General features: G+C 38.0%; 1 protein-coding gene and 1 long non-coding RNA gene across 4 annotated transcripts in view; one reads left to right on the top strand and one right to left on the bottom strand.

Annotated features, from left to right (window-relative positions):
* The window catches only part of gnao1b (guanine nucleotide binding protein (G protein), alpha activating activity polypeptide O, b), a 91621-nt gene that overhangs the window by 44987 nt on the left and 21827 nt on the right, over window positions 1-24807 (top strand). The window contains exons 6-8 of one of the 3 annotated variants that reach the window (XM_042061069.1): window positions 2661-2790; window positions 2940-3093; window positions 4651-4767. In XM_042061069.1, coding sequence (XP_041917003.1) covers window positions 2661-2790; window positions 2940-3093; window positions 4651-4676 — 310 coding nt within the window. In that variant the 3' untranslated portion in view covers window positions 4677-4767. Of the gene's footprint in view, window positions 1-2657; window positions 2791-2939; window positions 3094-4650; window positions 4768-24807 lie in introns of those variants that run through there. The other 2 variants (XM_042061068.1, XM_042061067.1) reach the window with 2 other exon arrangements.
* LOC121681373 lies at window positions 1540-19794 on the bottom strand. Its single transcript, XR_006022094.1, has 3 exons — window positions 19784-19794; window positions 17387-17390; window positions 1540-1669 (listed from the first exon to the last, which is right to left on the bottom strand). It is a non-coding gene; the product is annotated as an uncharacterized LOC121681373 (long non-coding RNA).

The raw sequence follows: 24807 nt of genomic DNA, 5'->3' as shown, positions 1-24807 counted from the left end.
TGTTTTGAAATCGAAAGTGGGATGAACGCACTCTATTGCATTAGAATGTATCGCTGCTTGCAACGTAAAAGATAGTCTGAGCAAGTAGAAAAGTTTGTGAACCGATTCGTAACAATTAAATCAGGGATACGACCGGTTCATGGCAGTTTTATTCCGATACGGGGCTTCACATACCGATGTAGCCATATCTTACACGTTAAAAACGGATAACGATATGTATAGGTTCATTTAATCTTTACACCCCTAGTAGCCATACTGATAGTCCATTCCCACTGGAGCTTGTTTGGTATATCCAAGCATAACCAAACTGAGATTAGCCACACTGTTGTCAGTTAGAGTAACAACTGCCATACTAGGACTCCGGCACTAGGCAGGTATTTAGTAATATGCTGTACTACACTGTGATGTGCCTGTGAAACCACCTTTAAATTTCCTTTGTCAGCTGGGGCTGCAAGAAACCGCCTTATTCACCTGGCGGCCAGAACGAGGCTAAAGGGTACCAGTGTTGCCAGATGTACGATAATGATCGTATTTGTACGATAATGTTGACCTCTGTACGATGTACGATCAATAATGAAAAAAAATCCCATAATGTACGTTAATTTCAGTTTTCAGTCGTTCGTCCAAACACACATCCTACCGCTTCTCTCTCTGACCCCGAATCATTTCTCAGCTCACCAAAAAAAAGCTCACCGAAAAGGAAGAAGGGTTCACTGGACTGTTCTTCTTCTTCAGTGAGTTTTTTTTAGCAGTTTGCAAACTGAGTCTATTACCACCACCATCTGCTGGACGTCGTATAATGGCAAGTGTACCCTTTAGCCTCGTCTGGTATTTCCTGAAATTTTTGTACAGCGAATTTGGGCTTGAATCGAAGCCCTGGATGTCTAGCAACTAGTGGAGGAGAGTACAAATGAGATTTGTCACCATACTTGGATCTATCGTCTATTTTAATCAGTGTTGTTGTTTGTCGCAATTAAAAATACCCTGAAGGACCGAATTACATTATTATTTTGGAATTGGCCCGCGGGCCAGGAGTTTGAGACCCCTGCTCTAGAGGCTTGAAATGTGCTCTGGAGTGAACTTTGAACATCACTGTGAGGTTCAACGGTAGTACTGATGTAATGGACGGTGGCCGAAGGTGTCGTGCGCTGCAGGAACTCGGGATGTCCCGAGTTCCTGCAGCCAACAGTCTGGGGTCATGAACATGGGGGCTCATAAACATGCCCCCAGAGTGTAGCACTGTAGCTGCCTGCCTGCAACTCCCACACCTAACTCCCCATTAATCCCCCCAACAATTGCACCCACCCACCAGTACACCCCATTACACTATACCCCCCTACACTATAACACACACACACCATATCCCCCCATACACACATTTTTAACAAAAATCATGAAATTAAATGAATATAATAACGTCATGTACAAAAACCAACGCTGAACATGAAAGGCAGAAGATACATGTCAAAATATAAGAATTTTAATAATACACTTTTTGTATTTTTTATTATTTAAACATCAAAATTAAATAAATGCAAGTATTAATACATGAAATTGTGACAGATTTGGGTAACCTAGACTCTGCTGAAAAAACAATATATAGCATGTGTGTATGCCACTTACAATGACCAGGATAAATGCTTCTAACTAAAGGTAGTAAAAAAATGCCCTTAACTCATTGAATGCCAAGCTGTTTTTGGGAGCTTTGTCCTAGAGGGCCAGCAATCTAGACCATTGTTGATGATTTTTGTACAGCCACAGCATATTCTGTGTTATAGCTATGAACACATACAATGGCTTGATTAAACTTTAGACTTTAAGCTCTCGGTGGGTGCAAACCGTGTATTTCTACATGCTTCTGTTCCTGAGAAATCCCAAGCTAAACAGTGGCTAGTTTTCATCAAAATCGCTGTTTTTTTCTAGAAATGGAGATATAACGTCTTTCATGTTTCATATGAAGTGTTGCCTGTTACTTACTTGTGTAAACTTTCCAGGAAGTGATCAGCGAGACCTAGCGAGACTGCCACCTAGTGATAGACCCACGAAAATGGCCTGGTTTTGACCTGACGTGCATGCGTCACTGATTCGACCCAAAGCGGCAACCGAGTTATGATAAAATGTCCAGATAAAATGTCCAAATGCGTGTGCGTTTTCATGAGTTTTCGATCGTCATGTATTTCATTTCCATTCATCACAGAGTTCCCAAAATCACATATAAGGTGTGTTAGAGTGTCTAGTTTCGTAATTAAAAAAAAAGCTAAAAACATAATATTACATTTTTGGCACTCAACGCATGGGAAGGAAAAACGTAATATTACGTTTTTGGCACTCAATGAGTTAAAACAGTCTAGGGTTCTAAGGGTTAATTTATTCTTTAAAGTTGAACTGGTTCTTGAGCAAAATAATTTCATTAGGCCTACTTATAATTCATTTTATGAGTACATGACAATAAACTACTTGAACTTGAACACACAGACAAACACACATTTCTGTCATTAATAGATAGATTCTTTGCTTTTGTTTATGTAAAGCACATAAATTACCCCTGTGCATGAAATGCGCTACATAAATAAACTTGCCTTGTATCTATAAAGTGCTGTCTAATGCAGGTTTTGAAATCCTTCTACATGAATTTACGATTTTGGTGCCTTGTTTACCAGGTTGTTTGATGTGGGGGGACAGCGTTCAGAACGTAAGAAGTGGATCCACTGCTTTGAGGATGTAACTGCTATTATCTTCTGTGTAGCCCTTAGTGGGTATGACCAAGTGCTTCATGAAGATGAGACAACGGTAAGTGAAGATTCTACATAATCAGACACATAATATGGCATGACAGAAATGGGGTAATCCTAAAATAATAACATCAGTGTGCTAACCATCACTCATCTCTCCATCTTCCATCTCTCTCTCTCCCATATTCTTTCATCTTTCTGTAATAGAACCGAATGCACGAGTCACTCACGTTGTTTGACTCCATCTGTAACAACAAGTTTTTTGTTGATACCTCTATAATCCTCTTCCTTAACAAGAAGGATCTATTTGCTGAGAAGATCCAGAAATCACCGCTCACCATCTGCTTTCCTGAGTACACAGGTAACACTCATATACTCTCAAGCACTAAATGCACACAAATACAGGGTGGCTTCAGTTGCTGGTGCTGATGTTTAGCAGATACAGTGGCAAGACAAAGTATGTGAACCCCATGCTAAAGTTGACTAAAAAGAGGAATAAAAAATCTTGCCTTGGTAACACTCTATTTTAAGGTTCACATGTCGCTAATACATAATGCCTGTATAGTGACTTGTAAGGCATGTGTTAGGCAACATTAATCATTTGTTAGGCGTGTATTCACAAATTTCTTGTTCATGACAAATTAGGCCTTTATTCAATGTATGTAGGGTAAAGAATGTCTGTATTTATCAGGGGTTATAGTCTCTAGACTGTTCCTACCATGTAATTTTTATCAGAGGGAGAGTAATGCCTGACTTTAGAATATGGAACATACTGTACTGCATAGGTATTACTGATGATACTGTAATGTGCTTGCTGCTAAGAAACCAGTTTCCACTTTAGAATGGGAGCCAATCTTATGTGCTGTTTGACACAGCAACCTGGGCAGTGAAATACAGCAATGAGGTTGAGCCATATACTTGCTTATTCTACAACTGTTCTCCCACTATTCGGGATTTATTCAGACAGTATACTAGTGGGTTATACATATTTTCTTTTGGTACTTACTACTAATTAGTAAGTAGAGATCAAGGCTTACTAGGTCATTATTAAGATTATATCAAAAATAAAGGCCTAATTCATCATGAACAAGAAATTTGTGAATACACGACTAACAAATGATTAATGTTGCCTAACACATGCCTTACAAATCCCTAATACAGGCAATTATTAGGTATGTATTAGTGGCTAACATGTGAACCTTAAAATAGAGTGTTGCCAAGGCATTAAGATCAATTTCCAAAAGATGATTTTTTATTCCTCTTTTTAGTCAACTTTAGCATGGGGTTCACATACTTTGTCTTGCCACTGTATCTGCTAAACATCAGCACCAGCAACTGAAGCCACCGTGTTACCGATTTGTATTTTTAAAGATCAGTTATTTCATGGATCCAGGATACTATGCATCCTGATAAAGTTCCCTTGGCCTTTGGAATTAAAATAGCCCCACATCATCACATACCCTTCACTTTTCGTAGAGATTGGCATGGTTTTATTTCAGTTAGCCCTATTAGCTGGTTTGATTGGCATTGAGCTCAAATTTTTATTCCTCTTTTTAATCCTTACTTTAGCATGGGGTTCACATACTTCTTCTTGCCACTCTATACATAAATACAATGTGTACATGCAAGGGTATACATTTGGGAACTACCATTTTTCAGAATGGCACCTTTTTAAAGGTCCCATATAATACTTATTATTCAACAAGTCAAAATAGACCTAAGGGTTGCAGAAAACATGACCCTGTAGCTGTTTCCGCAAAATTCCTCTCAGATTACACATTATCAGCAGCTCCATTCTCGCCAGTTTCAGTCCCTTTCAGAATAGGCCGTTTCTGGAGCCTGTTGTCTTAAATGCAAATGAGCTGTGGTTTGCCAAGCCTCACTCTGGAACTGATTCCATGTTTACGTCAATGGGCAGCATGGTTGAAAGCCAGGGAATATTAATCGGTGACAAGGCGATGAAGGATTCTCCACCAGAAAGCCTCCGACTGCCAGTGATAAAATGCAATCTGTTATGCAGTAATAGTAAAGAATGTGTGACAAAAGTCATTGCCGGTTCTGTTTGAATTTCCGTAGTAAAGTAGCCTAATAGTCTGCTAAATACAATAACCATAGCAGAATCAATTCAGACACCTGCATGTATTCAGTGTTTCCCACAGAATTGGATTCAATTTGTGGTGGTAGCTGACTGTGGTGGTAGGCGGGGGGGTCTATGGGGTCTTGGTAGTGTGTAGGTTTAATTGAGTGCCTGTCACTTTCAGATGTTTGTGAGGGAGGAACACAGTTAAAAGGTTATTGATATGTGTGGATGCAATTCATAATGTTTTCTATGTAGTTAGTAGGGCTGTCAATTGATTAAAAAAAATCTAATTAATTACATACTCTGTGATTAATTAATCTAAATTAATCACATATATAATTTTTGCTGTGAAAGTATTTTAAATATTTTAATTCAAATGAATCATTGAATAATCAGCATTAGTGACATTAAAGTTCAAAAACTCTTTTATTATTATTTTAATAATGGCCATAATAATCTATGATATGACCTAATATGCTGAGGAAATAAATTCAAAAGTGCTTCGGGAAGACGTTGTTTTTCACATACAAGGTATTTCAGGCCACAGATATAACCTAGGGGACACAATGAAAATAAATTAACACTCCCCTCAATGTTAACACTATTTCTTTGCAATGTGCGACTTTAGAGTTGATGAACTCCAGTGATATGCAAATTCCTTGCTGCATACATTGCAGAGGACTTTATTTTAATCAACCCTTTATTTTTATCAACACATCAGGCCGTTTTTTAAAAGTAAATGTTCCAATCAATGATCTAGGCAGGACATTTTCTTCTCTCTCCTTCATTTTACAGTCTAATGGTTACTGACTACAACGGCTCGGGGTCAAGTCATACGGAATCGATTAATCTGCGTTATTTTTTTTAATCAGTTATTTTTTCTCAAATTAATTAATCGAAATTAATCAGTTATTTTGACAGCCCTAGTAGTTAGTTAAAATAAAGGTTTGTACTTCTTCTCCTTGGGACAAGCACTTTTGAGTCTTGGAAAACACTTTTTCATTTACATCGGGATTTTGCATAACATTTAGTGTAAGAGTCAACTAGAAAAGCATTTCCTGAAGGAAATACAGTGCATGCAAAGTTGTTGCTTGGTTGGTTGCTAGGGTAATTATACTGGTTGCTAGGCTATAAAGTGGTTGCTAGGCTGTTGCTAGGGTAATTATAGTGGTTGCTATGCTATAAAAGTGGTTGCTAGGTTGTTGCTAGGGTATTTAAGGTGGTTGCTAGGCTGTTGCTAGGATAATGAAAGTGGTTGCTATGCTATAAAAGTGGTTGCTAGGTTGTTGCTAGGGTACTTAAGGTGGTTGCTAGGATGTTGCTAGGGTACTTAAGGTGGTTGCTAGGCTGTTGCTAGGGTAATTATAGTGGTTGCTATGCTAAAATAGTGTAAATAGTAAAAAAAAGTAAAAATAGTTAAAAGTTATTAAAATTTGGAGAAATAGAGAGAGGGATAGAGAAAATGAGGGAAAGTAAATAAAAAGAAGTGAAAGAAAGTTGGGATGAGAAGTGAGCTATTCAGTTGAATGGAGTGGGACACAGAGAAGAGGTTCCATTCAAATCGCTGCAGGCAGTCAGTAAGAGAGCACAGGTGCAGTTGATTGCATTCTATTTCTTAATAGCCTATTATGATGTCATAAAGCCATGTTAAGTCTATGGAGAATTTTAAAATTTAGTTTTTATTTAATATCTCAATCGTAGAAATATGAAAAGTCATAGAACGAAAATTTGGTTCAAGAGCTACGTGTCAAAGTTTGAACTCTACAATAAGCGGTTCGAGTCAAATTAGGGCCTGAAAGAATAATAATAAAAACTAGAAAATGTAATTTCGAGGAAATTACCAGTGCATATAAATATACTGTATATTAACATGAAATGCAAAACAAACTTTTATTTGGAAACAGTTGGCAGGAGTCATAGTTGATAACAACTGACAGTTGAAATGTCTAAACAGTTAAATAGTTGAGTAGTTTAAATAGTTAAATTATTTAATAGTGAATTATTGTAGTGTAGTGAGGACATTTATTTTGAAACAGTTGTGGGCAGAGGAAATAGGAACAGAATCTGTAGTCTTAATAGAGCCAGATTGTATGCTTAAAGCCTGAGACAGAGTATATAGTTTAAAAGTTGAATTTAGATAGTGTAATGGATGTTGATAGACAGAAAGTTGAATGGATGTTGATAGGCAGATTGCTTAATGGATGTTGGTGGATAGTTTAATAGGTGGATGAGTGAATGGTTTGAAAAGGATGAATGGATAGAAAGTTGGATGGAATGTGCCTTATATCCTTGTAGAATGGAGAGACACAGAGAGAGTTGGCCTAGTTAAGCAGAAAGCAGTTGATACCAGGGCTTGAAAACAAAATTATTTTTCAAACGTTCCGTTCCGAACGGTTCAGGTAGGCCTATGTTTAACGTTTTCGTTCTTGCATGCGTTCCGCCACCAACATATCGGTCCTGAACCGGTTCGGAACGCAAAATATCGTTCGTTCTTAAAGTTCCGGCAGTGTTTGGCGGGCCTATCAAGTCTATTTTTGTGGACTTTACCTTAGAATAGACATACTCATTATTTCCCCTTGATTTAGCCTATACCGTAGCTATGCCCAAAAATAATAAATCACAGGCGGCATCCAAAAACATTCAGATGGGCTATCCATCCCATAGCCTACAGACTTACTGTAGGCCTAACCTATGCCTATAAATAATTTCTTATCAAAAGTATTTCTGGATACGTGCTAAACTCCTTACCTGGTTGTATTATGTTAAGTTAAGTTTTATCCATATGGAGATTATTACGTTTTATCCATATGGAGATCTTCAAAGGCTTGCGCTATAATTCCAACCCTGTTTATAAACGGACCTGTCTGTTGCTGACAAGGCCTATCTCAAATTTCCTGTTTAACTCTTCTACATAGAATAGGCTATAATTGCGCAAACATTTCAAATCCCGACTTTAAAACGACAAGGCGTGGACAGGCAAAATAGACTATTACGCATAGGCTACAAACAATTTCCAAATCAGTTTCAGTAGCCTATGCTACGAGCTGGCCTAAGATCCGAAGTGGCAGACGGATAGGTTACATTACAACAGCAAGACAAAATATACACATTTGGACCAAAGGTCCATTTATTCGTTTTTTTTTTTTCAAACTGCAGAAATCAAATTATTAGGCTGTTCGCCTACAGTAGTTGGCTACATAGCGGCTTGATAGCTCACATTAACAGTGTAGATGCGGGCTTGTTTTTTCGCACAACCGGAAATAGTCTCCCTGACGTAGGATATGCTTTTGTGAAATTTTATGCAATTTATAGAGAACGAAAAAAAAAACGTTATTAACCGGTTTTGTGGATTTCAGAATAACGTTTCTGTTCCGGAACAGTTGAAGACCATTTTGTTTTCGTTTCCGCTCCTCGTAAAATTCCGTAAAATTCTGTTCGTTTTCGGTTTTCGTTTTCGTTCCTTGAACCGGTTCGGAGCTCTGGTTGATACAGGTGCAATCAGTTGAACTGATTCTTTGATGGGGCCTAGATGAGCAGCTGGAAGTTGATACAGGTGCAAATCAAGTAAATTAGTCCATTGTGATGTCATCAGCCTAATGTTAAGTCTATGGGGATTTTATAAAAGTTAATAATTAATAGTTTAAAAAGTATAAAAGTTACAAAGATGAAAAATACAAAGCCCCCATGTCCTAAGTAAGACCTACGCAACATAGTTTGAATGAAGTTTCTACGTTAAACGGTTGAAGCTGCATTAACTGCGTTAGAAGAAGACGAATAATAAGAAGAAGAAGAAGAAGAAGAAGCCTAGGAAGAACAGTACAGTGCATTTTCATGCACTGTAACTAGAGAATGTAATTCCAGGGAATTACGAGTGCATGAAAATTAAGCTAGGACAGGCATAGCATAGCTTAACCCTTTGCAGACCGCGCCGAACATTCCATTTTTTCATACTCGATGGCCTTATGGCACAAAAAGGCTTATTGTGTGGTTATGCTACATGCCACCATTATAATCAGGAGAAATAGCCCTTCCAAATGGTATAAAATATAATTAATAATTTTGAGGAGAACACACATATTATTTTAAAAATATCTTTAAAATTCAACCCCAAAAAACACAAAACTATCAGTTTGTCAAGATTAATCTCATTTTTCCCCCAATTTCTGTTGTAGATAGAGAAAAACTTAGAGTGTATGGGAGATTCACAATTTTGTCCTCTACTCAGTGATAAAAACAGAATCAATGTATCACCTTTTGTTCAAATATGATAAATTTATTAGACCTTTGCAGACGGCACAAAACATTCCGTTTTTTCATACTTGATGCCCTTGTGAGACAAAAAGGCTTATTGTGTGGCCATGCTACATGACAGAGATAAGATATACCCACCATTGTAATCAGGAGAACTAGCCCTTTAAAATGGTACATATCATAGTTAATAAGTTTGAGGGTAACACACATTGTTTTTAAACAATACCTTCAAAATTCAACATCAAAAAACACGAAAATATCAATTTTTCAAGATGAATCTTACTTTTCACCTAATGTCTATTGTAGATATAGTGTGTGAAAGATAGACAGTGTTGTGTTCTCCTCAGTGAAAAAAAACAGAATCAATTTATCACCTTTGGTTCAGAGGTTATGATTAATTTACTCATAACTGCAAGTCGCAGTAACAAGTAGAATTTTTAAAGAGTAGGATGTTTTCCTTTCCTGGTTTGACATCTGACCAAAAATACACAGATATAATGGTCATGTAACAAATATAAGATGTTTTACCATAAAAACAAGATGCATAGCTAAATATAGGATGTCTTACTGTACTCTGAGGAGGCAAAATCAATTGTGGGGAGGAAAGATAAAGGCTGAAATAAAGACTAGGCAGGTGGTAACTGCTTCTCCGTGTGCTTCATTCTACTATGAAAACAAGAATAAGAGACACTGGCACACAAGGATTAAAGTTCTCCGTCGTAGGACGGATTTCCGTCAATTTGATTTTAGAAATGTCATATTGAGATCGATGCAGATCCGATGAGAAAAAAAATAGGAGGGGGGGGGGGACCTTTTTGCTATCACCTTTGCTTTTCCTTTTTTAAGGCAACTACAAATATTAGGTCCGATGAATTAATGTGTGTGATGGTAAAGACCTAATAGTGTTCTTGAGAACTTTCTGTGTCTCAATCAGTGGCCGATCAAGAAGATAGCCTACGTCAGCCATGAATTTCGCTTTGTTTATGTTGTAGCTACACACTTGTCTCGGGCGTTTGCTTAAAAAAAAAAGAACACGTATGGAGGACTATAACGGTCTAAAAGTTGGAATATAGTGACACATTAGAGACAGCTGATGAGGTTGGCCAATCCGTTTAACTTTTTTGGATATGATATTGTGAGCTCTATGTGCGAATTCGGAGAAGAAGCGTAGGCTGTGTTCTTTCCGTGCATCAATGTAGACAATTTCTTACTATCGTGAACTCTTGTCAGTGGAGGTCATTAATTTTGGGTGTCACCTATGACTTGAACAGATAGCCTGCTATGCCACCCGATGTAGGCTACTATTATTGTTACAGTTTTTAATCAATGCAACTAACATTATGTGTAAAGCGACGGAAGGTTTTGACTGAGCGTGTTAGCATAAAAAATAATAATATCACTGTCATCATCGCAAACTGTTGAGTAAGGGGGTCAGTCTGTTTGTGACGCAGACAGCCTTGTAGCCTATTTTGCTTAGGCCTCACTTTTAACGACAGTAGGTTGTGAGTGTATGTTGACAAAAAATAACCATACAATTAAAATAGTCAACTTAAAACATATTATTAATTTATAGCACAAAACCATAACCAGTAGGCCTACCAGAACGACTAATTTTCTAACGACTAATCTTTCGACTAATTTTTCGATTAGTCGACTAATCTAAACGACTAATTTTTTTTTTTTAAATCAAGTGTTTGTTATTTCGTTGTCCATTTTATTTTGAACTTAACTGAAGGGAAAACATAAAATATAGATCACCCTACTTTTGTTAGAAACATATTAAGTGAACTGTTCAAAAACGTTATGTGTAAAAAAAAAAATCACCCATTTAAAATGATACCATCAGATCTAATGTCAGACCTTTGATATACTTTATTTGTATGCCAGTGTTGTCATGGACATAGACAATGTTCAATGTTTGTCAAACTTCTTTGACCTGAGGGCCAATCATGGCACCTACATGAACCCACCCCCCATCAAATTATCATTATATCACATCACAATTATAATTGTTATGCTATATTGTTATACATGCACTTCAAAGCATCCAATGTTTGAAGTGCAAAACGTTTGTGAAAACAGAGGACTGCTTTACCAATGTAAAATATAATTACAATAGTTGCATTGCTTTTGCATGGTTGCATGATAAATACTTCTCAAAACAACAGCAATTATATGGGTGCCATTGTTTTGGGATGTTTCCCTCATGCAAGTATCATACACTGGTAGGCAAATGGAAAGAATATTGACATGATATTTAATTATGCCACAATAGCTTTTGGCCATGTTATGCAAATCTGACTATACAATACAATGCTAGATAGTGTATTAGTCTGTGCTCTGTTTTTATGGAAGTTGCATAAATCCACATCGTTCTATTAAATGTTGTTTCATAATTAAATAACCTTCCAATAGGTGAATCGGAGCTTTGCTACCAACGTTATCGAGTGGTTTCAGTTTCGCTCGCGCACACGCATGCATTGAATGAACGCTCATAACACCATTTAATTGTATGCCTCTATGTTTGATGACACTGATTGCAGAAACGTTTGTTTTCTTTTTCTGTCGGTCCGCGGTTCCTTGATCAATTGCGCAGCAAATTATCAGACGAAGCCCCGGGAATAATTTCACTCCACCAGCAGTGTCCACGTTGTGGCCGGTGCTCGTCCGCGGCCCAAAGTTTGAGAAACGATGGTCTAGCCAACTTTGAAAGGCGACAGGAGTTGAGGACTTTGCAGATGTCAGCATGTTCAAAACAAGTACAAGTAGGCTACATGCACTTTGTGCGTCTTAAAACATAGGTTAGGCTACCTCACTTTATCAGTTGGCTTGAACGCTAAAAAAAATATGCGTCGTGACTTATTGAACATGGGAAATAACGCGCACCTTAATTGTTGATATCACGGGCAGCGGCATATTCATTTTAACGTGTTTTTTTGTATGAATGAATAAATGACACGCCGTTGCGTTGTCAACGTGAGCCACTCTCTTCACTTCATTTATTGCAATTTCCACAATACTATATAGTCAGAGTCTAGACTAGCGTACTAGCTTAGCTCCCCCGCTTAACTGCCTAATAATGAATCGCGCTGAAAGCAGGCAGGCACGCAGCTTTGCTACATTTCCACTTGCGACCTTAGCAGGGTTTAAAACATGACTGCCAAAGTCTAAGTAGCCTGTTTAACATCCAAAGACAGTCGTCCTTTTCAAGAGTTAATAACATACAGTGAGCCATTTGAGACGGGAGACCAAAAATAAATAGGTGGTCAATAGTAAAACGACTCTTCGACTAAAAAAATTGCCGTCGACTAATTTTCATGGTCGATTAGGTCGATTAAGTACAGCAATGGCTAATCAGCAATGGTCAGGGATGGTAGCCTACTAAAATATATTTTTGTTCATCAGGAAAACTCAATTTCAATCAAGAACACTCAATTCGCCTTATTCACATGGCGGCCATTGGCGGCTAAAACGAGGCTACAGGGTACACAAACCATAGGATTGTTATGTTCTATGCATTCACCTGTAGGTGGCATTAATTATATAGTAAGTGCACCCCTCGTTTTGGTTTAAACAATGGCTGCCATGTGAATAAGGCGAATACTCCCTTTACTTTGCTGTTTGCATCTTTTTGTACATTAAAAACCAATAGGTCGCGACCGCAAAAGGGGTGCTATCTCTATAGGTAGATATGAACAACGTATCACTTATGGCCTGAAAAAAGTTCAGTCAAACGATTTTTTTTTTTCACTTTAATCCCTGGGCACATGTTAGGTTTACGAAAGAGGAAATAAATCATTTTATTTAGATAAGTCTAACAATTTCACTAAATAATCAGGAACAACAACTTCAGGTAAATAACATAAACATATGTTTACAAACAAGCAGTAACTATTAGAACTACAAGAATGACAAGACAGTATAACAAAGATCAACAAAATACTTTAACATGATGAACAAAGCATCAATTCATATTATAGCATAACAAAGCATCAATTCACATTCACACATATAAACAATTAAAACATTAGAAGAAATTCAATACATTTAACAACCATACAGCATATATTTCGATACAATATATAATTATCGATATCATTTGCCCTACACATAAGGTGATACACTAACGCCGCATTCACACCAGATCTGTGGTGTGTGTGTGTGTGTGTGTCCATCTAAGCCTAGCAGGCGATGAGGTGTAAATGCTACTGGAGTTGGTGTCCCTGTCTGTGTTAGAAGGATAGGCAAAGTGTATGCTTTCTACCTGACATGGGACTTGACCAAGCTCAAAATAAAGAAATTGTCAGATAAGAAAATTAGAAATTGAATTACAAATCTAAGCAAACTATTATCACTATAATCCCTGTCATTATTGTTATAAGCAACACTCTTATCACAACCAGAAATGTGCATACGCCCAGTTGGGCGAACACACACACACACACACAAACATGCTTACCCATCTGAGGATGATGGGAGATTACTCTCCTCCTCTAGCACATCATTGTCTTCCTCTTCATCCAGAAACTACCCGTCCATGCCATCGTGCCATCGTGGTCCTTGGGGTCATGTTTGCCATCAGCAGTCGGCTGCTTTCACCTCAGTTGCACGTACTTCTCTCCCTCCATCTAAAATAACAAAATAATCACAGGTCTGATAGTGAATAGGTTGTTTAGTTTTATTTTACATTACTTCCACATAATCTTAATCACCACCAACCATGACTCTTTTCACTTAAAGTATTTTTGTCACTAAAGGACTCCAATATTGCTTGGAGAGGTAACATTAGTCTCAGAGCTCACTATAAGTGTTATTGCCTTGACTAAACTATACATAGCATACCAGCTTACAAGCAAACATTGATTCATGAACATGAGTCAGGAGATATGACAGAAAACATCTAAACAGCGTATGCATACACATACACACCGTACATAGGCTACTGCAGTTGCGTAAAGACAAAACACCCCCTTAGAAAATGATATGTCGATGAGTAGGCTTGGGTGTATGAGCTCCCATCATAGTTAGCCAACCAAAAACCTCATAATCGTAGCAGCAAACCTTACAGCCTAAAAGTTAAACAATACTAAGACACATTTCTAACAAATCTTCAGTCATGTATTGATGAAAACAGCAGTCAATGAATCAAATCCTTACATTACACCATCGGTGATCAACACACTCACGTCGGTAACATAACATTAACGTTGTCATTCATGTCAGATGTTTCTATCTAAGTAAGCTAAGCAACTTGGCTACAAACAACTGTAAATTGTGCTATACATATTACGAAGGAATGAAAGGTTTATTTGACAATAAAATACCGATTAGGTGTACTTGACATAAAGTTGCCAGTCATGAAGCAGGGGAGTGAACTTTATCGCGACTACGCGTCAAGGACATGTTGCAGCCTCTCCTGATGCTAACGTTACCTAACTTAGCTAGTTTTCTGTATCATCAGATGACAAGCAAGCAATCGTTCAAAATAGAACAAATCGTTAAAGTTTCAGTCCTAGTAGGTCTGTAACCTTGGTTGACATATAGTAACCCCCAAAAATGACTGAAAATAATGAGTTTACTAAAGATTACGGTGTGCTAAAATACAAGCGGTCATATCAGCTGAAGTGAACACACACACACATTATGTTACGGCCATGCATACAAGGTGTAATTACCAGGAAAAATAACTTTTAAAAACGATTTTGAAGTAATAACATGGATAACAAGTAGTAATAACATAAAAAGACTTGTTTTTACCTCAGATGATCCAGTAGTTTCTCCTTTGGACGACGTGAAGATCAACGATGCATAGTGCTTCCTGCTGTTTTTCCTCTAGTGGAGGGAGACGTCAACTCTTGATTTTTCCTTCACGTAGTAAAAGTAATTCGCGCCACAAATCCCTTAACTAATCATATCGCCAGAAAGCCTATGATGTGACGTTTTTGAGGAAGTTTTCATTGATAAAATTGGTTGGGGTATGGCGGAGTTATTAGACTGAACGTCATCGGTACTGGGGTACCGAAATTACAACGTGCGGTCTGCAAAGGGTTAATAAAAGTTGATAGTTTAGAAGTAGACAGTTTAAAAGTTGAATGTAGATAGTTTAACAGTTGTTAATAGACATATAGTTCAATAGACAGATAGTTTATTGAATGTAGATAGTTTAAAAGTTGTTGACAGACTGAAAGCTTAATGCGTGTTGATAGACAAATAGTTTAAAGACTCTATATAGGTAGATAGTTGAAGATAACTGACAGTTGGAATGGCTCTAATGTTTGCTAGCAGTTATGCTAACAAAGCTAATTATTTTGACCATATTACTTAGTTAACTTAGCTCATGTTTTCTAGTAGTTTAAGAAAACATGCTAACTATGTTAACAATGTTAGCATGCTAACTATGCTATCCATGTGACTTAGCTAATCATTTGTAGCAGTTTTACTTAAAATGCTAACATGCTAACTATGTTAACCATGTGACTCAGCTAACTTAGCTAATCATTTTAGCAGTTCTGCTAAAATGCTAACAATGCTAATTATGCTAACTAGCTAGTGAGGACTTTTATTTTGAAACAGTTGAAGGCAGATGATACAGTTGATGGGAGTCATATTTGACAAACAGTTACAGTAACAGTTGAACGGTTGCTAACAGTTGAACAGTTGATAACAGTTGAACAGTTAAAAAGTTGGATAGTTTAAAGGGACTTTTATTTTGAAACAGTTGTGGGCACAGGAAGCAGTTGAACAGGATCTGCAGTCTTAATACAGCCATATTGTATGCTTAAAGCCTGAGACAGTGGCTCCAGGTGGCCTGAACACCTGGCATAAGATACTAATTGCTCTATTATGATGTCATAATCTAATGTTAAGTCAATGGGGAAATATTAGTAGTTTTTAATTAATAGTTTAAAAAGTATAAAAGTTAAACGGTTGAAGCTGTATTAAACGCACAAAAAGCGTCAGCGGAATAATAATAATAAGAAAAAATCGGATAACAGTAGAGTGCATTTTCATGCACTCTAATAAGAAGAAGAAGCCTAGGAAGAACAGTACAGTGCATTTTCATGCACTGTAATAATAATAATAATAAGAAGAAGAAGAAGACTTCGGATAACAGAACAGTGCATTTTCATGCACTGTAATAAGTCGGAAGAAGTCTAAGGAATAACAATACAGTGCATTTGCATGCACTGTAACTAGAAAAGCATTTCCTGAAGGAAATACAGTGCATGAAAATGCAAAAATATGATGTAAAATATCATACAGAGTAAAAACAAACTATATTGGTTGCTAGGTAGATGAGGTTTAATATAGTTGGAATGACTGAACAGTTAAATAGGTGAATAGTTTAAATGGTTAATTTATTTAGGTAGATAGTTGACGATAACTGACAGTTGGAATGGCTCTAATGTTTGCTAGCAGTTATGCTAACTATGTTGACAAAGATAATAATGCTAACCAAGTTACTTAAAGGAATTATCCGGAGTAAAATGCACTTTAGATCGATTTACAGATGATTGGGAGTACATACGTTGAGTTGACATCCAAGTCATGTCATTCGGATGTGTTTTGAGTGCATAAATCGATCTAAAGTGCATTTTACTCCAGATAATTCCTTTAACTTAGTTAATTTAGCTAATGTTTTCTAGCAGTTTTTTTTAAATGTTAATAATGCTAATGATGTTAACTATGTTAACAATCTTAACTATGTGACTTAGCTAACTTAGCTAATAATTTATAGCAGTTATGCTAAAATACTAAGAATGCTACCATGCTAACCATGTGACTTACAGTGGGCATCGCTTTCAAATGACCACTTCATTCGCGCATTACGCGGCGTGAAGCTGCGTGAAGCTTTAGTACCACTTTCAGCCACTGTGCGTCGCTCTGCCACTGTACATCGCTCTGCCACTGTGCATTGCTCTGCCTGCCGTCCCTTACATAATTGTTGCCGAGAGTAATCCCAGCCTACGAATTCAATAACAAAATAAATCATGCATAATTAAACATTACCTCGATTTAGGCTACTTGGGTATGGCTTAACAATCGCTCACAATCTGTTTGATCTACTGCCCTCTGGGAAGAGGTACAGAAGCCTGCGCTCCCGCACTACCAGACTCACCAACAGCTTCATACACCAAGCTGTAAGGATGCTGAACTCTCTCCCTCCTCTCCCCCCTCCACCCTCAGCTACATAACATCCTGGACATTGGACCCACAATGGCCGCCTGCACTACTCCACTTGCACACTTGCACACTTGCACACTTGTACACTTTACAACTTGGTGTTGTTGTCCTGAAAACACAACACTTCTGCTGCTCTTACATAACTTGCACCACTATGCCACTTTCTTTATTACTTAGGTCAAACAGAACTACCCAAGCCTTTTATTGGCCTGACTTTGCACTAGTATTTCATTGACTGTCCATGCACAATTTCAACCAAATTTTGCTGCTCTTATTTTTTCATTATTATATGGCCCTCTTATTTACTTATTTACTTACTTTTTTGTTTACTTGAATGTTATGTTTGTCTGTGGACTTAAATTGGTAAAATGTTTGTCTTCACCGTGGGATAGTGAGAAACGTAATTTCGATCTCTTTGTATGGCTGGAACATGTGAAGAAATTGACAATAAAGCTGACTTTGACTTTGACTTTGACTTTAAGGCTTGACTACACGAAAATCGAAATCGAAATTTGCTGTCTACATTATTGTCAGTGTTGGGGTTAACGCAACTATGCAAATCAAAACAGTGGTGTGATAATTGAGCCAGTAGAGAAATAACTGTTCAGAATTAATCTGTAGCCTTGGGTAGGCTTCTGCAGAAAACAATGTTGTTGCCGATTTAATACTATCTGGCGACGTTTTTAACAGGCTACGCAATAGAGGCTTAAACAACGATGACCCACGTTTTGGTTTCGTAAATTAATTTGCCCTACTTCTTGACTGCAATGTAGTCAATTGACTGCTTGACATGTCATTTTTATTTTTATGTACGATAAACAATTACATCTGCTTTATGCCGCAGAATTACATTCATATTTGGCTGACTGCAGACGCGCCACTTCCCTCCCCATATTCCAATATTAAGATAGTATGAAGTGCTTTTTGTATAGGCTACTATCATAAAAAAAATAGTTAAAACGAATAGCTATTTGCAATTTGACAAAACACTGGTCCTCATTTTGCGAATGCGAGGACGATATGAGCCTGTTGCATTTAGTTAGATGTCCGAGTCACGCATAATGTTTGAAAACCACTGGCTCGTAATCACAATAATTTAACACACGACAGTTGGATAACCTACTTCATCATGTCCCCATGTCTACATTTTTGTGAGTAGCATAGAGATCGTTAAAAACAATAAAGTATGGCTCTCCGTTTGGGACATCGAAAATTTATATTTTTAATAGACTACCGTCGAAGATGCTGACTTGCAAAAGCCTCGGGATAACACGTTATCTCCACTATCATCAGTCATGCCCCTTGATCAAAGTGGGGAATGAAATAAAAGTTTGATAACCACTGGCTTAACAAGTTACCTGCAGTCCAGAACACAGAATCTATTGCAATATTCTGATGATCGGCGATGATATCGGCAAATGTTTGTTTTCCAAAGTAAGAATTTCACTTCACCATGCACCTTCGACAATACCTGGCCTACCTGGTATCATTACAAACATTATTCTGTGTCCTAAAACTGGCATATTTTATGGCATTGTGTCATGTAAGTTCGTTGCAAAATCTAGAGAAATGTGTGAGGTGGTCAGCGGGGGACAATTGAGACACACATTGGATTGTGTTATTACTTGAACATTCCACACTATCCACAGCTGTGGTAGGCCTATCAGGGGCAGGAGGATTACTGTCAGCGCAGGCTTTATATAAAATTCTTCAACAGAAGGCCTCGAATGTTGTCTTGTTTGTGGAGCGCTTTGCTTCGCTTCTGTAATTTCGGCTTCATTGAAAATGAGGGCTTCCCTCAATGACCCTCCGAGAATAAATAAAGGTTGAATGAATGAATGAATGAATGCAGGCTTGCCCAAAATAAAGGCATGTGGTTTGCGCAGCCTACAGTGAATAACAGACCCGCCAGAATGTGCGTTATGATGCTTTTTTACGAGCAAGATGTTTTTGGTACCCTACGCACACTGCATGTTCTTAAATAACAATGATCATCAGTAATATTCGACCATTAATTTGGGTAAATGGGCAAGCGTGACCACCTTGATTGGCTGATTGGCTGATGATTGTAACGCGGGCATGATTCCAAACACCTCCCTTACGATGATGAGTGACAGGTCTCAGAATGCGTGCGCTACACAAGGACGGAAGATGATGAATAACTGGGGCCGTAGGCTATTCACAAAGGCTTTTATCTTACTACTAGGAGTAGGCTACTCCTAAATCGCACTTAAAGATTTTAGATTGGAGTTTTCTCTTAAAAGTTATTCACAAAGCCTTTCAGACAACTCCTAAACTAGGAGTGAGTCTTCGTGGCTATGGATGACGTCATTACTCATGCACGAGCTTGACTGAAGTGACCACCTTGATTGGCTGACGATTATAACGCGGGAATTCCAAACACCTCTCTTCCGATGATGACTGACAGGTGACAGGTCGGAGAATGCGTGCGCTACACAAGTAGTGCGAAGGACGGAAGATGATTAATAACTGAATAAAAAGGCCTAGCCTAAATGAATAAAGAGTAAGGCAAAACAAATAGCTTAGTAGCCTAATGAAATATAGGCCTATGGATTGATGCAGTAGCCTACCTTTGCAACATTATTAAATGAATCTGTCACCATATCCCTAGGCTACTTTTGCAAAGAGGAGAACATTTTAATTTGATTCACAATGAAACGTTACATTTCATTTACATGTTAACAATGAGTAGTTTGTGTTGTTGTTGGTGGCGTTATTGCATCCCTTTTATGAATGCAAAATTGTTCCCTCGCGATTGGAAGCTCCTGTTGCGCATAGGCTATTTCAAAACATCGCAACGTAAAATGCCACAAAAAAGCTGTTTATGAATAGGTCTTAGTGAGTTAGGAGTCCTCTCGACTTAAGCTGTCCCAGACTTAGGTGCTACTTTTAGGTCTAAAATGCTTCGTGAATTACTTTTTGGGAAAAAATTAGGAGTCCTAAAGTTAGGAGTGACACGCCCATTATTTTTAGGAGTTGCTCCTAAATTCGCCAGTTAGGAGCTACTTTTAGCCTTAAAATTCTTTGTGAATATGGCCCCTGAATAAAAAGGCCTAGCCTAAATGAATCAAGGCAAAACAAATAGCCTAGTAGCCCAATGAAACATACGGATTGATGTAGTATCTTGTAACATTATTAAATTATTCTGTTACTATGCCTACGTTTGCAAAAGAGAACATTTTAATTTGATTCACAATAATGTTACATTTAATTTACATGTTGACAATGATTAGCCTAGTTTTGGTTGTTGTTGGCGGCGTTATTGCATGTTAGTTATGCCTACAATGCAAAATTGCTTCCTCGCGATTGGAAGCTCCTGTAGCTGCATAGGATTTCAAAACCGCAGGTTTGTGAATAGGTCTGTGAGTAAGGAGTCCTCTTGACTTCTTTTAAGCTGTGGGAAGGGGTGATTTTTTGGGGGAAGGGCCGGATTAACTGGGCACAATTGTCTGATGGCCCCCCTTCCCCCCAGCCAACGTGAATCGGGTGGTTAGTTAATAGGCCTATCGTGAAGATTTTTCCTGCCATCTAAGGCACGAGCGCATCTGTGAGGCCAAGCCTCACCAAGTAGCTTGTTTGTTTACAACTAACATTCCATTTAATTAAACTGCTTTATAGGCTATGCCGAAATAGTTTTCAACATTTTGAATATTAGTGTCGGGTGAATTGAAATGTTCTCAAAGTAGCCTTATGGCTGAAAGCTGCTTGGGACCCCCAGGTCAAGCAATATAACCATACAAACGTGCTTCCTGCACTCATTGTTTCAAAAGGAGTAATTTTGGCTTTGTCAGAACTAAAGAGCTGTGGATGGCATGGCACGGTATGCCCAATGAAAATAAATTAACGCAACGCAACACAACACAGACCCCGCTTCTCTCGCGTCAGTCACTGACATGAACGAAACACAGAACCCGCTTCTCTCACGGCAGTCACTGACAGTAACCTAGAATAAATGCATGGGGAAAAACACTTCCCCATGACAAAGACATCGTAAAACACTGAAAGTTAATATTTTGTCACTAGCAACATTCATCTGTCCTTTGTCAAATGTATTATGTTCCAAGTACCCTATGCGTAATTCTGCTTCATAAAGTTGAACAAATACATTTGCTTATTTCACAGAAAAATATAAATAGCCAGTCTACAGTGCAGAGTTGGTAAGTTATGGTAGGCCAACTTGCAGTGAACATACAAAGAGGGGAATTATTTATCTTGCAGCTGAGTAGCCTCAGGTGCGCACGTAGACATAAGGCCGAACATGCAAGCGCCAATGAATCGTGCTCTCACGGCAATCGCGCCGTTAAACTTAAATAGGTTAACATCACTCTAAGTTCGCCTTCAAGCAAGGAAAACGATGATTTGAAGACATCTGTTTCGTTGGAAGGGCAAGGGGTAGCAACAGGGCAACACAGAGACAGGCCCGATGGCAGGGCTGTTATGAGAGTATTAAAATATGGGATATTCTACGGGAAAACATTAAAACGGCAAGACAGCGGGGAAAGTTAAAATACGTGATAAACACGGAAAAAGTTGGCATGCATTGTTTCGGTCCCCGTGCACAGGGATTATTTGTCATACTATTAATCACATATGATTATTTGTGAAATTGTGCAAACAGGCGCAACACATTTGAAAAGTAAAGACTGGTAGCATGCAAGCTCACGGGAAAGATTGATTTAAGAATGTTATCACAAAGTGTGTGGCTGTGGCGCGGCCGGAAGACAATTGGCAGGGGAGGGTCATGTCTTTTTTTAACAATTCTGTCGGAGGGTCATTGAACAATTTCTAGCAGGCAAGAGAGGGTCATGCAACTTCCAACTGAAGCACTCAAAATTCCTCCGGTGGCCCCTTCAATAAATAACGATCAGTCCCTAGATTGCTCCTGGGCTTGGTTCTGTTAACAACTTATTGTCAAACGCATAGCCTATCTCGCGGTTGCATCCATTACAAACAAACATGCAATGTGAACGTCTGGGATTGGGGAGAGCACTAAATGCTCTACTGAATAAGCACGAAGTCAAACCTTTAAATGAAAAACACTCTTTAATAATCCAAAAAAATAAACCGCTAATGAAGTAAACTTGTGACCATCAAAAATCGTTTATCGCTCGTAACTCCGTGATACCAGGACGTAACAGGAAGGCATTTGGCTGAGCAACGGAGGTTAATATGCTCCATGTTTTGTCCAAATGATGACTGTCTATCATCGTTGCACTCGGAGAAAACCGGAATGTTTCATTCGTCCCCGTTTCAATCGTCCCGGTTGTAACTACTCAAAACGCAGATAGAACCTTATTATTCTAAGGTAGCGAAATAGCGTTCAGCATGATTCATGCCCAATTAATTCCCCCTGTTAAAGTGTTCGCCTTTGTAGTTTGGTTTCGTGATAGCCTATGATAAACGGCTTATGGCCAAATATGTGAAAACGTTAAAATACAGTAGGCGATAAACCCGGAAAAAGTTGACAGTGATTTTTGCATAATCACTTTGGAGGGTCCTAGAAAAATGTATTGCTGGCAAGGGAGGGTCACGTCTTTTTGGACTAATGCTCCCCAAACTCCTCCGGTAGCCCCTTAAATAAATAACGAACAGTCCCTAATGAAGTAAACTTGTGACCATCAAAAATCGTTTATCGCCTCTAGGCCTAACTCCGTGATAACAGGACGTAACAGGAAGGCATTTGGCTGAGCAACGGAGGTTAATACTCTATATTTTGTCCAAATGATGTCTGTCTATCATCGTTGCACTCGGAGAAAACCAGAATGTTTAATTTGTCCTGCGTCTCTACGGCTGCAAACGGGATTCACTCGCAGTTAACCAAATATTTCTTTATTAGGGCAGGCATATTTCTGGCTATTACATTATTTCTAAACCAGTCTGCTAAAGTCTGTAGTGAAGTCTGTGTAGGGTTTTCCAGGCTCCATTTCATTTTACGAGACACCCTGCTCACTTGAGCCATCTACCGGTTGTTTGGGTTGTTGCAGCGTCTCACTGGAAAAATACAAATTAAAGTCGCGTGATACCGCATGATCCCACGCGCGGACCGCGAGTGAAGCTGGCCAATTCGAAGCACTGCCCACTGTAGCTAACTTAACTATTCATTTTTAGCAGTTATGCTAACAATGCTAACTATGCTAATCATGTTACTTAGCTAACTTAGCTAATGTTTTCTAATAGTTTTGTCAAAAATGATAACTATGCTAACAATGCTAACCATGTGATTTAGCTTATCATTTTTAGTAGTTATACTAACTATGCTAACTAGCATGCTAACAATGTTAAAATGCTAACTAAGCTAACCATGTGACTTAGCTAACCTAGCTAATCATTTTAGTAGTCATGCTAACTATGTTAACTATGTGACTTAGCTAACCTAGCTAATCATTTTTAGCAGTTATGCTAACTAACATGTTAGCAATGCTAACTATGCTAACCATGTTACTTAGCTAACAGCTAATCATTTTTAGCAGTTATGCTAACTATACTAACTAGCATGTTAGCAATGCTAACATGTTAATTATGTTAACCATGTTACTTAGCTAACTTAGCTAATGTTTTCTAATAGTTTTGTCAAAAATTATAACTATGCTAACAATGCTAACTAGCATGCTAACAATGATAACTATGCTAACCATGTGACTTAGCTAACTTAGCTCATCATTTTTAGTAGTTATACTAACTATGCTAACTAGAATGCTAACAATATTAAAATCGATTATTTTATTGATTAGTCGACTAATCTAACGACTAATTAGACGATTAATCTAACGATTATTTTTCTGTTGCTTGATTAAAGCTGCAGTTGGCAAGATTTTTTGATTTTTTGATCATATTCACTGAAACTGACACTATGCTCTGACAGAACAACATAAATCAGCCAGTTTTAGAAAGAAAAAAAAAACACACTTCTATCTCCACTTAGAGCCTGTTATTTGTTTTTCAAAAATCCACAGCTCCCGGTTCTTCTGGTCCAATCAGAGCAGGGCTGTGTAAGATCTGATTGTCAATCACAGTCTGGTGCAGTCTGGTGCGCACTGACGAGCACAGTTGTAAACATTCAAAATGTTGGCTAAGTCCCCTTAATCTGTCAGACTTGCCAACTGCAGCTTTAAGAAAAACCATAATGTATCTCAAATAAATACCACTGTCCTGTTATACAAAATGAAAGGCCAGCCTGTTTACTCTTTTACAGTTCCAACATAACTCTTGTTCAAAAAAGTTCTAGTGCAAAAAAAAACCACTGTGCAGTGCACTATAACAAATCAACCCTTATGTTCATAAAATAAAAGATGTGTTATACTCAAAAAACAGGTTCTTTGCAAATTAATAATTTCTTTACTTCTTTAAGTTAAACAGAATAATCTCCTTGAAAGGACGTTGTCTATATAGATCTCTAATTATGGTAACCACGTTTAACGCACAATCACATGAACACAGAAATAGTTGATTTATCACGTGTTGTATTGTAACAATTGCACCACATCACATTTCTCCCGTATTGCATTTCATATCACATAATCGCACAATAAACATCACAAC

This window comes from Alosa sapidissima, chromosome 14, assembly GCF_018492685.1.
Source record: "Alosa sapidissima isolate fAloSap1 chromosome 14, fAloSap1.pri, whole genome shotgun sequence".
In the NCBI taxonomy this organism is placed as follows: domain Eukaryota; kingdom Metazoa; phylum Chordata; class Actinopteri; order Clupeiformes; family Clupeidae; genus Alosa; species Alosa sapidissima.
Note: the sequence above shows the minus strand (reverse complement) of the source record. Positions and strands in the feature narration are given on the sequence as shown.